At 31.4% G+C, this 14,664-nt stretch overlaps 1 protein-coding gene across 1 annotated transcript in view; it reads left to right on the top strand.

Moving 5' to 3' along the window:
• Positions 1-14,664, top strand: part of LOC136037345 (protein crooked neck-like) — a 42,749-nt gene that overhangs the window by 1,628 nt on the left and 26,457 nt on the right. The window contains exons 2-3 of the mRNA XM_065720017.1: positions 5,121-5,210; positions 9,024-9,220. Of these exons, the coding sequence (XP_065576089.1) occupies positions 5,121-5,210; positions 9,024-9,220 (287 nt within the window). The remainder of the gene's footprint in view (positions 1-5,120; positions 5,211-9,023; positions 9,221-14,664) is intronic.

The raw sequence follows: 14,664 nt of genomic DNA, 5'->3' as shown, positions 1-14,664 counted from the left end.
TGGAAATTATTCCAGTCTTCCTTTTCTCCTTCTGTCTCTCTTTTTTGTGCTGTTGCATTGGTGATTTCTCTTTTCATGATATATATATATATATATATATATATATATATATATATATATATATATATATATATATATGTATATATATATATATATATATATATATATATATATATATATATATATATATATATATATATATATATATATATATATATATATATATATATATATATATATATAGATCACCTTACTTTAATCATGTTTGTAGACATTTTTCTAAATTCTGATTGGCTATTCCAACATAGTAGTTGTCACTGCCCCATAGCATATGATTAGCCCTGTTTGGCAAGCAACTGGGGTTTTATCTTTACCAGAGTTTAGGAATTTCGTGATTTTAAAATTAAAAATAAAAGCTATACACAAATTATTTTGTGCATTAACTTTTTTTTCAAATTTGTTTTGGCTTTTGGAGTATATAGAAGATAGACTACATTTGAGGGTCTGGCAGGAACTTTGTATGGTAAAAGACCCTTGATTTTATGGGAGTGTTTTTGCAGTCTATAGCTAATTATATTATTAATAAAGATGATACAATAGCTGTTTCCAAAAAGTTTGTCTCTGATAAAGTTTAGTTCATCTGTGGTGTGAGGTTCAGAGCAAATTTTTAGGGCACAATCAACAAGGAAGATAACAACAGCTCTTTTAATTTGTGGGGGGTGATTTGATTTTAAATGCAGATATCTGTTGTTTCGTGTGGGTTTTCTGTAAATAGTAAAATTCAGCTTATCAATGCTACAAATAAATAATACACCCAGAAATGGTAATTTATTGGCGATTTCAATTTCTATGGTAAAATGTATATTTTGGTCATATATAATAAGGTGATCTGAAAATACCCTAAGTCCATCTTCCCCATAATTCTGGATTAATATTATCTCATCTGTGTAACATCTCCAGTATATGTTTAGAATATATGTTTAGAAAAAATATGAATTTAAAGCTTAATTTTTTAGGTGTTTTGCATAAATATTCACCAATAACTCAGATAGAGGTGCTCCCATTGGTAGACCCTTTATTTGTTAATAAAAAGAATTACAGAACTGGAAATACCTTGAATATGTATTACAAATTTTAACTAAGGATGTTAAAACCTTATAGTCTATTCCTGTTGTTGAATCTTTGATTGAATGGTTATTTTCTTCTATTTTATTGTTTTTTTTTTTATAATTGCTCAGATATTGCCACATCAATATTAGTATACAGAGAAACTATGTCAAAACTAACTATTGTATTTTCTGAAGTTTTTGCATGTTGAAGTTTTCCACTAAATCAACCAAATTAGTTATTTAAGATTTTTGAGAAGAGGGCAAGGGTTTAAAGGCTGTACATAGCCCCTTTTAAATATTGGAAGCAGGGGCTTTTGTACATGCTATGATATGCCTTAAGGGAATACCTTGCTTCAGTAATTTCTGTAAACCATAAAATTTTAGACAAAAATTTATTGTATAATTGTAGGGTGATTTCACCATTCTGTTTTAGGTTCTTTAATATAGTTATAATTTAATTAGCAAAATAATCAGTATGATTGTAAGTCATTGTAGTATATCATCAGTTGGGTATCAAAAGGTTGTATCTCCATAATTGTAAATTTTCAGAAGAGCAAATAAGAAACCCCACAACTGTTTTTTTCCCCTCCAATAATGATAAAACAAAAACATATTGACTGGTAAAATCAATGCATATCATCCTGTTCTTGTTTTACAGTTATTAGACAGGACATAAAAAGTTGTGAAGTTTTATGTTTGCTCCTCTGAATATTTACAATTATGAAGATACAACCTTTTGATACCCAATTGACAATGTGTATTTTTTTCTTTTAAGGATGGATAAATTTTGTCTATGTGATCTAATGTATACCTGACAATAAGTGAATTACCTTTGTCTGCTTTATTTATTATAATAGATGGGTTTTTGCAAAGATTAGATAAGATTTTGATGTTGTGCAAAATCTCTGGTAGTAATTAGTAGGAGACATAATTATTTTTTGGGTGTGGTAAAGTGTGTCTATAAGACAAGACCTAACTTCATCTTGGTTAGAAACAAATGAATAGCATTTATGCAGAGAGGAATCTAGAGAAGAAACTATATCTGCCGCCCACACTTGTTTTGGTGGAAAAGATAATTTTGGACCCTTTTCAAGAGTTCTGATTTTCTTAGGTTCAAGACTTCTAAAGGAAATATTAACAATAGCAGGTCCAGGAGCAAATCTTGGAGTATAAATATGATTTTTAATTGAAGATTTGTATCTTAGGCTTTCCAGTTTCTTATAAAGTTGTTCCTTAGACAAGCAAAAATAATGGCTAAATAAATTTCTTTTCAATCTAATAGCCTGAGAATAATAAATCATGGACATATTTTCAAATAAAAAGGTTTTCATTTCTGCAGGATTCTAAGAATTTTTTTGATTGATAATTTTAGCATGTTTTTTTCCATAAACCACTTTTTGGCAAACTTATTAGGCAAAGAGCCAAATATGAATTATCATAGCATTAAGAGGATTTTTGACAAATGCTAAATTTGCTTTGGTGTGTTTGAATTCCTCAAAGAGAAACTGAGAAGTGCTTCCTTCATATTTGAAATTATTGTTTTAAAATTGTTTGTATCAGTAGAGGAATTATTTTCTTGGTGATGCTTCAGCAGGCTCAAAAAGCAAAACAGTGTTTACCTTTCAAAATCTTGAGAAAAATGGATGTTTTTTCAAATTTTATTGCTTTTTCTAACATTTGAAGAGTTGAGTTCCTTTCCCTTGTAGTTTTTTATTAAGCTGATTTAGATGAGATATAACATCTACCATGACATAGAAGTTTTGGATCTACTGATTGTCTGTTTGTTCAGGATAGCAAACACCCTTCTCAATGAGAAATGCATTAATTTCCGAAATAGGAGACCCAGACGTTTTTAAACCTCCCCTGTTGACAACCAAAGTACCATGTTATGAAGCAGAAGTTCAGCATACTTGCTCTCTGTTTAAAAAAAATGTTGGAATTTGCAATGATTAAGAGCTTTGGCTAAAATGGAGTTGATAATGGTGTAATGATGAATTTCATAGATTTTCAAATTTCTTCTAGAAATTTTTGTGCATGAAGTGCTTCTTAATGAATGACACAATGGTAAAGAAGTATATTGGGATTAATTTTTCTTTAAAAATAGCAGCAAACCCTTTTTCTTATGCTGGTCATAATTTTGGCCCATTTGTTAGAAGTGAACATTATTTTGTTGAAGGGAATATGATGCTTATCTGTATACAGCACTTGCAATATTTTCTTGTGGTTTTTACCTTTGAGGGGTATTAATCCTAAAAGTTCTTCTTTATGGCCTGAATGAGACAAAAGTCTTACAAAAGGTGAAACTTGTCTTGTATCATTTATGTCACAAGGCTTGTCAGCTGATATTGATCCACAAACCAATTTCAGATCTTGGATATGCTGTGTGTTTGTATTCAAACAAACTTTAATTGTTTTATCTTTAATGATTTTGGAAAACAATGGTAACTCTTCGATTGTTTTCAGAATATCTGCGTTGTTTTTAAAATCTTCCAAAATTTTAAGTTATCAAAATAAGATTGTTTTTTTCTTACCAAGTTTTTTTTTAATGAAAAATATTATTTTACCTTCCATGGGTATTTGTGCCAACTACTGGCCTAAATTCATTAAGTAAAAGATATCATTGGTCAACTGCTCCCCATAAGCTAGATGTAAATAGCAACGAAGACTACACTGCCTTTCCATCATAAACAACAAGTAGAACAGTAGGGATTTTTTTTTAATCTCTTGAATAAAATGCCTTTTTTCACTTCAGTTGGTGTACCAGTCCTGGTTAAACTTTCCTGAAGTATTTATGCTAAGACTGTTTTGAAACGATTTTAGTTTTAAAGATTGTATTTTAATGTGACTTCTTTTATATTTCTCTTGAAATTTGAAAGTAAGAAGTAAAGAACTATGGTGGCACAATATGCTATTTTTCTTTTTCTTCTCAGCAACCATTTTTCTTGAAATTTGAGCCATAGCCTAATGGTTTCAGTTTCATCTAGATTCCTAATTTCATATTTGAGATGAGTGTCAAAAGAGTGATCTTTTTTACTATTTATAAAGGCAAAAAGTAAAATAAGCAAAAGCTCTCTCCCTATACTCAGGCCCTCACTTAAAGTTAGAGCATTGGAACAGAAAATCATTCCATTTTGGAGAAACAAAATTTAACATTAAGCCAGCTAACATTTTCTAATGTCTTTTTTTCAGACAACTGAAGGTATTCAGGTATTAAGGCAGGTATTCCAGAGAAGACTGTGACATATATTTCTCACTTGTACAAATTTCAGTGTTTTATGTGGAAACATAATTTTCTAAGATAAAAAGAATAAGACCCAAGAGCTCATATGGCACTTGCAACATGGTCAAAAGAGCCAAGAGCTCATATGTCCCGGGATCCAATCCAAACAGAAAATGAAATATCTGAGACATGACATCTTTCTATATATCAAGTTTCATTAAGATCTGATCAACCGTTCATGAGATAAACATACCTCATTTTTCATGACTATTTATATATATATATATATATATATATATGTATATATATGTATTTATATATATATGAAAAGTTGTTGTTTTTTCTGCTCTCATGCAAAAATATAAAAATGAAAGAGTTAACTTGGCAATGAAATACTACTTAGTTTGAAAGTATACTAGTAGGCTAAATAAAGAAGGCAATAGTCTATTCACACTACAAAAGATTAGTTTTGGATGGGTCCTTAATTCCCTCACCATTATCAGCACATCTCTGATTTTTATAATATAACTTATGCTTTAGGGTAAAATTTTTATTGGAAGATTTTTTAAAAGCATGACTATTCATTTTGTTGTATTTTTGTTCATTAATAATATATTATATGCTACCAGTGATGATGTCAGGGAAACAGAAAACACTAAAAATTGATCTGGATAATAATTCTGGAGTTGAGTCTGACTGTTAAATTTTGTGAAAAATTATATTATTTGACGTTTTTAACTTTAATTTGATATTTTTTATTTACATTGTAATTTTAAAATCTTCTTTTACAGGTGAAAAACAAAGCTCCTGCAGAAATTCAAATCACTGCTGAACAATTGCTAAGAGAAGCTAAAGAGCGTGACCTTGAAATTGTTCCTCCTGTAAGTATTGTTATTCTCTATTTGTAGTCTGTGTTTTAACCTTTTTTGTGAAGTTTTCCATGCCTTATGCAGAGGTTTGAAAATACACACTACATATATGGCCATTTTGTTAAAATTTGTCTCGGGAAACCCTGGTATGAAATGGTCTTCATCATTTTATATTAGTGTTTATGTATAGGCTAGGTATTTTAAAGAAAAGTAAAACATTTAGTAAAAACATTTTGAAGAAAATATTTGTTATTTTGAATAACGCGTTTGCTTATTTCCATGTTATTCCAAGAAACAGATTTTAAGCAATATATTTGCATATTTCCCCCTATCTTATTTCAAACAACAAATATTTTAAAGAAAAATACTTGGTATTTTGAGCAATGCAATTGCTAATTTTCATGTTATTTCAAGAAATAATGGTATTACTTTTGTATTGTTCTTGTATTACTTTTGAATGGTATTACTGAAAAATTCTACCAAGGTTTAGTTGTTTTTTGTTTTTTTAAACATGAAAGGAAGATATTTTTGCATAAATTCAAATACTGCTGTCATTTTTACTATGCTTTTTTTCACCAAAATTCTTTTTCCTTCGAAATTTTGGGCTCATGGTCATATGAAAATCTAGCAGGTTTACAGTTCTTAGTATGATTCTGAATACCAGACGTAAAGACTATTTAACTTAATACCCTTTTTGACTTAAAGGGTATTATATACCAGCTTTGGGCTTATAAATTTTTGACGTAATTGACGCTATTTGACGTAAAGGGTATTATTGACTAACTTTGAGCTTATAGAATTTTTCTTAATTGAAGTTCCAAGATGTGAAGAAAGTATCGTGCATTTTATAATTTTTGAAAAAATTCTCATAACTTATATCAAACTTTCAATATGCACACTGTGTATGTGGACAATTGTCAAGGGGATTCAGGAATAAGACTGTTTTTCAAGCCATCTTTTGCAGTGGAATGGTATCATTCCAGAAGAGTATCAAAAGATATATACAAAGAGGAGTATTTGAAAAAAGGGGCAAAGGGGATTACTTAGAAACACAGAAGATTACAGTATTTCATTTAACTTATAAAATACCATAACAATATTGTCTTTCCTTCATTTTGTTCTGAAGGGTCATTAAGAAAGTTCAAGTACTAGTGTAAAAAAAATATTCAAAATGAGTTGAAATTGTGGACTAAATAAGTACAAGTTCTTAAAAATTAACCAAGTTTATATATAAAGACTTAGACCAGATTATCACCTCTTGATTTTAGTTGAAGTTATACCATACTTAAGTGGCGTTCACACTATGTGCCTAATTTTCATTGCTAAATGGATAAATTGCGCTATGTAAGATAGGCATTGTCCTTTCACGCTTAAGCAAGTCCTTTTACACTAGACTAGCGTAAAAAAACATAAAGCGTCATAATTACCACAATTATAAGCAAACAACCGAAAATTATATTGTGGAATGGAGATGCAGATTCAAGCTCTGATCAAGCATGGAAGGCTTTCTAGGGGAAATTTATTAATATATTTTCAAAATTTATTAATTGTTCACCAGAGTTCGATTTTGTTGCTTTTAAATTGACTTCCCTGTAATGTAAAATAAACCTACGTAGCTTAAATTCTATGTGGAGATCAAGTCTACTTGGCACCACCTTCATTACAGATCGAATTTTCTCCGTAAGATTACGTAAGGTAACGTAGAGTCTTATGGTATGCTAGTGTAGAAACACCATTAGACACTCTTCATGTAGTGCTTCAAAAAAACAAAAAAAACTTACAGGCTAATTTATTGGCACATAACATCTAGAACAAGGAGGGGTGGATCAAGAGCAAGATCTTGTGGGGGGGGGAATGGTACAAGGGTGCCAATGAGCAAGATCTTAGGGGGAATATTACAGAAGTACCAATAATTGATCAAATTAACAAATTTATTCTAAAAAAAATGACAAAAATAAAAATAAACAGGGAAAGAGGGCGCCAAAAAAATCTACAAACAATGTACTTTTTTTTCAAATTTCTTTTTATATCATTTGACATATAGTCACACGTAATAGCTTTTTGAGAATTGGTATGCCCTTCAAAATTTTTGAGATTTATTTTAACCTAAGCTCCAATTTTTTTTAGTTGTTATACTATTATTTTCAAACTATCTTTGAATTAACTGAATTAAAGCTCTTTGAGAACAAAAAATCCCTGACCTAATGAGCTCAGAAAAAAGTATCAGTATGTAAAAGAAAAGAATTAAAAAAAAAGTTAATCTAAAAAGAAAGTTACCTAAAAACTCAGAAGATGAGAAGAAAATGCTATTTTTTTTCTTTGTTACGGTCTAAAAAGATATACATATTTAGAGTAATTGCAAATTGGGGACATATTTTTTCAAAATTCTACCTACTTTTTATGTTGACTCCAACCGTCTCTGATGCTCTAAATTATTCACTGTCAGCTCTTTACTTGAAGCTATTCCATCCTTAAACAGTGCAGTGCCAAAAAAATAATAAGAATAAATGGCACATAATACCAACAAATAGCAATGTCTTTTTATATCAAGTTTCTTTGTAGTTTATTTGACATGACCAGATTTTGGATATTTGATATAATTTTTTTGAATTAATTGAATTAAAACTCTTAAAAAATACCTGATACAGATAAATTAGCAGAACATAAAGGTATAAAAAGAAAAGTATTTTAGAAAAAAAAAATCTGAACTGTCTACTGTTAAACTGAGAGCAGGTCGTCCGTGGTTTAGGTGGGAGGATGTCATAATGAAAAAATTGAGGTTTTCAGAATAGATTGGGATGAAGAAACGTGCGTAGCTGTGTTGGCCTCGAGAGGCTTGGTGCTGCGGTTAGTTGTAAGTAGTATTAGTCTCTTAATTTGAACATTCCAAATAATCAGAAATCTGGATACAAATTATGTAAAACATCTAAAAATTTAAACTACTTTTTTTGCATAGGTCCATTCATCTCTAAACTTTGGTATTATCAGCTCTTTATTTGTACTATTAGTTTTTTTTACTATATATTACATTCACTATCAGCTCTTCATTTTTGTTTAATTTATTCCATACTTAAGCAATTCCGTATAGTACTTAAAACAGGAAAAAACTAAAAAATTAAAAATTAATAATAACACATAACACCTAGAAACAAGCAACGTATTTTTTGAATTCCTTTTCACACATATTAGTATTTGAGAATTAGTATACCATTAGCGTCAAACTTTTGAGAATTGACACTCCTTTAACTTCAAACTCCCTTTGAATTAATTGAATTAAAACTCTTTATAGCAACCAAAGCAGAAAATTCCTGACCCAGATGAATTAGCAGAACATCAACATGATGATGATTATATCATCTATCATGATGATGATTATATGATTATTTCATGATGCTTTATTAGAAACCTAGGAAATACTAGAAATATCTTCATTTTTTCTTATTGTGTTGTACATAGGCTATTAAGATGACTCACATAGTTTGGGTAAAAAAAAAAAAAAATTGGGAAGAGATTAAATAAAACTTCTCAGAAATTGACCTACTTTCCAGCCATCTCCGAGCTTATTTTACTATTCACTATCAGCTCTTCACAATAGCTGAAGTTAAGACATTCTCCATGCTGTGCTAAGAAAACAAAACAACTAACAAATCACAAATTAATAATTGGCACTTGTACATAGAACCAAGCAATATATTATTTTTTAAATTTCTCTACATGCATATTAATGTTTGATAATTGGTACACCCTTAGCTTCAAACTTTTGAGAATTGAAACTCCTTTAGCTTCAAACTCCCTTTGAATTAACTGAATTAAAGCTCTTTATAGCCACCAAAACAAAAAATCTCTGACCCAGATGAATTAGCAGAATATCAACACAGAAAAAGAAAAGCATTTGAAGATGCTCTACGGAGGAATAGAAGTGTCATTGGGAATTGGATCAAGTATGCTAAATGGGAAGAGTCACAAAGAGAGGTTCAAAGGGCAAGGAGCATCTATGAAAGAGCTCTGGATGTGGATCACAGGTACTATTTTTATTTCTCTTCTCAAAATAAATCCTCAAAAATTCAAAGGTTAAGGAGTATCTATGAAAGAGCTCTGGATGTAGATCACAGATACTCCATTTATTCCTCTTCTTCTCAATTTTGTAAATTTTATGGATATGCTTCTTAAGAATTTTGAAATGCCCAACTATGTTTTCTTGTATTTAATCCCTCATCCCTCCCAGAAAAATCAAAATCCCTTTCAAAATAAATCCTTGAAAATTCAAAGCGCAAGAACCATCTATGAAAGAGCTTTGGGTGTGGATCATAGGTACTCCATTTATTCCTCTTCTTCTCAAAATAAATCCTCAAAAATGTAAAGGGCACAGAACATCTATGAAAAAGCTCTGGATGTGGAGCACAGGTACTCCATTTATCCCTCTTCTTCTCCATTTTGTTCATTTCATGGACACGCCTCCTAAGCATTCTGAAATGCCCAACTATGTTTTCTTGTATTTAATCCCTCATCCCTCCCAGAAAAATCAAAATAAATCCTTGAAAATTCAAAGCGCAAGAAATATCTATGAAAGAGCTTTGGGTGTGGATCATAGGTACTCCATTTATTCCTCTTCTTCTCAAGATAAATCCTTAAAAATGCAAAGGGCACAGAGCATCTATGAAAAAGCTCTGGATGTGGAACACAGGTACTCTATTTATTCCTCTTCTTCTCAATTTTGTACATTGTATGGACATGCTTCTTAAGACTTTTGAAATGGCCAACTGTGTCTTCTTTTGAATCCCTCATCCCTCCCAGAATAGTCAAAATCCCTTTCAAATAAATCCCTGCTTTTCTTCTTAATTATGAACATTTTATAGACATGCTTTTTAAGATTCTTAAAATGGCCTACGTTTTTTTTTATCCTTCACCCTCCCAGAAAAATCAAAATTCCTTTTAAAATACATCCGTTTAAATAGTTCATGGCCCATACTGGCGTAATGTCGAATAAAGGGTATGAAACTGACTTTGGGCTGAAGTAAGTTGAATGGGTGCTTATGCCCACACCTGTGGATAAAACCAAATTTACGAATGACTAAAGTGCCAATAAAATATTTCGTAGTACAATTTGGTGAATTGAGCTATGTTTAAGTTTTAGGCGAAAATTTTTTGATTAACCAATCAGAGTGATAATCTGCTCTTTCTTTATAAAGATTAAATCTTTGAGCGATAGATTTCCCATCTATGTTATAAATCGGCCAGAATAAGCAAACACATAGAATTAGAAGACTTTTACTACTACTACTACTAATAACTCACCGCAGCACCAAACCGCTGAGGCCAACACAGCTACGCAGGCTCCTCCTCTATCCCAATCTATTCAAATCCTCCCTCTTTGCACCATCCCAGTAAGTTCCTTTTTCCTTTAAGAGTCTCTTTATGACATTCTCCCATCCCAATTGTGGACGACCTGCTTTCCGTTTAGCCCTAGAGGGTTGGTCGAAAAGGACATTCTTCTGCAATCTGTCATTCTTCATCCGCAAAACGTGCCCTAGCCATCTCAACGTTTCTCTCATTATAGCCCGAGAAAGTGGGATTGAACCACACTTTTCATACCGCCTACTGTTTGAAATACGGTCAGTCCAAGAACAATGGCACCAAGAACAATCCCTATGCAATTTCTCTGAAAAACATCTAGCAAATCTTTATCCAGTTTTCGGAGCGCCAAAGCTTCAGAGCCATTTTTGACCGCTGTCATCACTGTAGCTCCAAAATTCTGATCTCTGTTTGCAGGCTTAAATCTTCCTATTCTTCAAAGCTTTTTACTGTGAAAAAACATCGTGAGCCTTGGCTATTCTACTTTACATCCTCATTTTTCCCACCGTCTTTACTAATAATACTACCAAGGTAAGTGGAGTTGTCCACCAGTTCAATCTTTTCGTTACCCAACGTCACCTTTTCATCTTCACTTATTCCTTGCGTTAGTGACTTAGTATTCTTAAAATTAATTTTTAAGCTATTCTAGCACCCTGAACTTGCAAAACCTCTATTCATTTTGCTTACACTTTCATCTAGGATGCTTAAATCATCATCATAATCTAACTCCAGTAGAGTTTTTCCTTTCCATTTGAATCTGTGTTCTCTCATTGCTTTTCCCATGCTTTTTAAAACAAGACACATCAAAATGATCCATACAAAGGGGGATAGAACACAACCCTGCTTAAATCCTATGTAACCCCTATGTAACGGGTCATGGAGCCTTGTAGGGGTAGAAAGTTATTGTTGTCCATTTATTTTGATGTTAATAAACTGAACTGAACTGAAAAAAAATTAATGCGAAACCAGCTGCTAACCTCATAGCAGTGTTATTCTCGTAAAATCCAACAAGGATAAAATCTTCGCTAAAGCTCTTCTATCAACAGGAACAAACGCTTGCTCATAATCTATAACACTGAGGATCAAAGGTGTTTTATAATTCAGACACTTCTCAATAGTTAACCTAAGTGTAAAAATTCGGTCGACACATCTTCTACCTTTCCTAAAATCGCACTTTTCTTCTCTTATAACTTTGTCTACAGCATCTCTCAGTCTAAAAAGTATCAAATTAATTTGCTACCTACAGAGACCAGACTAATGCCTCGATAATTACGACAGTCTCTTATCAACCTTTCTTATATTGCTGCTTGCACGGAGAGTCATTATATTTAGTAACATAAATATATATTTATATACCTAATATATTTATATTTAATATATTTGATAACCTAAAAACATAAATAGTCTCTAGCCACCATTGCTAACAAATTTACTTTCTATAGGATAATCTGTTGGCAAAACCATTGAAACTGGACATTTTAAAAAGCTCATTGAATGACTAATTTAGAAATATTGTTTTTACTTTAAAAATCAAAAAAAAAATATAGTGGAGCAAAATTTTATCCGAAAAAATAATATATGTGTTAAAAAATGAAATAATTGCAGTTTAACATAGATATTTGTGTTTGTTTATTATCTTTGTATTTATCATACCAAGGTTCTGAATTATATTCAGGTTCTTAACTATATTCATAAAATCATAATTAGCAAAGAAATAAACCTTATCGAGTCACTGAGCGGTCCCCCCTCTCTATAAGTATAAACACAGACCAAGCAAGTATTCCATCAGTTTTTCTTATGATGACAAGCAGTTAATTACAAGCAACTTTTAGTAAATTTTATTTTTACAATTAAATTTTAAGTCCTCAACGCTACAGGGTACTGGATAAATTAAATTACATTTATTGTTTAGTTGACATCGGGCAGTGGCCCTTAGCCTCTGAAATAGGGCTATTTATTGGGACCTCCAGATTTGCTGAGTTGTTTCTTTCCTTGGATAGAGATTCTTTTATGATAATTTTATTTAGAGTACTAGTAGTGTCCTAACATTGACGACGGGATGTTTCACAAGAGGCCACCTCCACTTGACGAAGGTGAACTTTGGTTTATGATGGGGAATAATCCTGCTCATCCTCTCTGAAATCTCTGAAACCTACGTCTATAAAATATCTTAGAGAAATATTTGAAGTTTCATTCTCATCTTCTACATTTTCTTTTAAGAACTAATTTTATTGCCTCGGCTGAGATCCTTGAATGTAGATACTGCACTGACCTGATCACTCCGCATATTTTTCCCCTGCTCCTACCCCTACATTGAAACTTACTAGAAAAATGTTTCTCTTTCTCACTTCGTAGAAATTTCGAAAGAACATTCTTTTAACTTTTACGAACCTCGAGAAATTATATCGTAGATTACTCTAAATAAAGCTTCTAAAATTTCGTTCTTTTATTTATGCAATCGAAAAGATCCTCTGTAATCAAAGGCCTTCGTGCACAATGTTTGCGTGGTATTACGAATATGTTTTTATTTTCTCAGGCAAGGTAGTGTGGCATTGATTAACAGCATCAACATCTTTTTCATCATATTAAGACCCCTGTATTAATTACGTAATTTTTAATTAGATTTGTCTGGTATCATTTACCATCACAGATTAATTTATTTCAAAGAAAAATAAGCATCAATTAAATTACAATTAGCACCCTAAAGCGTTTTAAAAACCCTTACAGGTGGGTGAGTATATTCCCTTAACAAGTAAACAACCATAAAAAAGCAAACAAAGGCAAAAAATAACAGAGAAAAAATATAACCCATCTCCAATTGATCCATTCTTCGGTAATAATCATAATAATAAAAAAATCAATGGACCATTAGCTATTAAACGTCCATTTACTTACTTTCAGAAAACGTAGTTACTCAGCTACCCGAACGTTCTCCATGAACAGAGTAAAAATATAGCCAATCTCCCATTGGCCCATTCTTTAATAATAATCATAATAATAAAAAAATCAATGGACCATTAGCTAATAAACGTCTATTTACTTAGTTTCAGAAAACGTAGTTACTCAGCTACCCGAACGTTCTCCATGAACAAGGTTGTATGAACAGAATAAAATTATAGCCAATCTCCCATTGATCCATTCTTTAATAATAATCATAATAATAATAAAATCAATGGACCATTAGCTAATAAACGTTCATTTACTTACTTTCAGAAAACGTAGTTACTCAGCTACCCGAATGTTCTCCATGAACAGAGTAAAATATAGCCAATCTCCCATTGGTCCATTCTTCAATAATAATCATAATAATGCAAAAATCAATGGACCATTAGCTAATAAACGTCTATTTACTTTCAAAAAACGTAGTTACTCAGCTACCCGAATGTTCTCCATGAACAGGGTTGTATGAACAGAATAAAATTATAGCCAATCTCCCATTGATCCATTCTTCAATAATAATCATAATAATAATAAAATCAATGGACCATTAGCTAATAAACGTCCATTTACTTACTTTCAGAAAACGTAGTTACTCAGCTACCCGAACGTTCTCCATCAACAGAGTAAAAATAAAGCCAATCTCCCATTGGTCCATTCTTCAATAATAATCATAATAATGCAAAAATCAATGGACCATTTGCTAATAAACGTCTATTTACTTTCAAAAAACGTAGTTACTCAGCTACCCGAATGTTCTCCATGAACAGGGTTGTATGAACAGAATAAAATTATAGCCAATCTCCCATTGATCCATTCTTCAATAATAATCATAATAGTAATAAAATCAATGGACCATTAGCTAATAAACGTCCATTTACTTACTTTCAGAAAACGTAGTTACTCAGCTACCCGAACGTTCTCCATCAACAGAGTAAAAATATAGCCAATCTCACATTGGTCCATTCTTCAATAATAATCATAATAATGCAAAATTCAATGGACCATTAGCTAATAAACGTCTATTTACTTTCAAAAAACGTAGTTACTCAACTACCCGAATGTTCTCCATGAACAGGGTTGTATGAACGGAATAAAATTATAGCCAATCTCCCATTGATCCATTCTTCAATAATAATCATAATAGTAATAAAATCAATGGACCATTAACTAATAA

This window comes from Artemia franciscana, chromosome 16, assembly GCF_032884065.1.
Source record: "Artemia franciscana chromosome 16, ASM3288406v1, whole genome shotgun sequence".
Lineage (NCBI taxonomy): Eukaryota > Metazoa > Arthropoda > Branchiopoda > Anostraca > Artemiidae > Artemia > Artemia franciscana.
The sequence above is the reverse complement of the archived record's forward strand: the minus strand, read 5'-3'. Positions and strand labels throughout refer to the sequence as shown.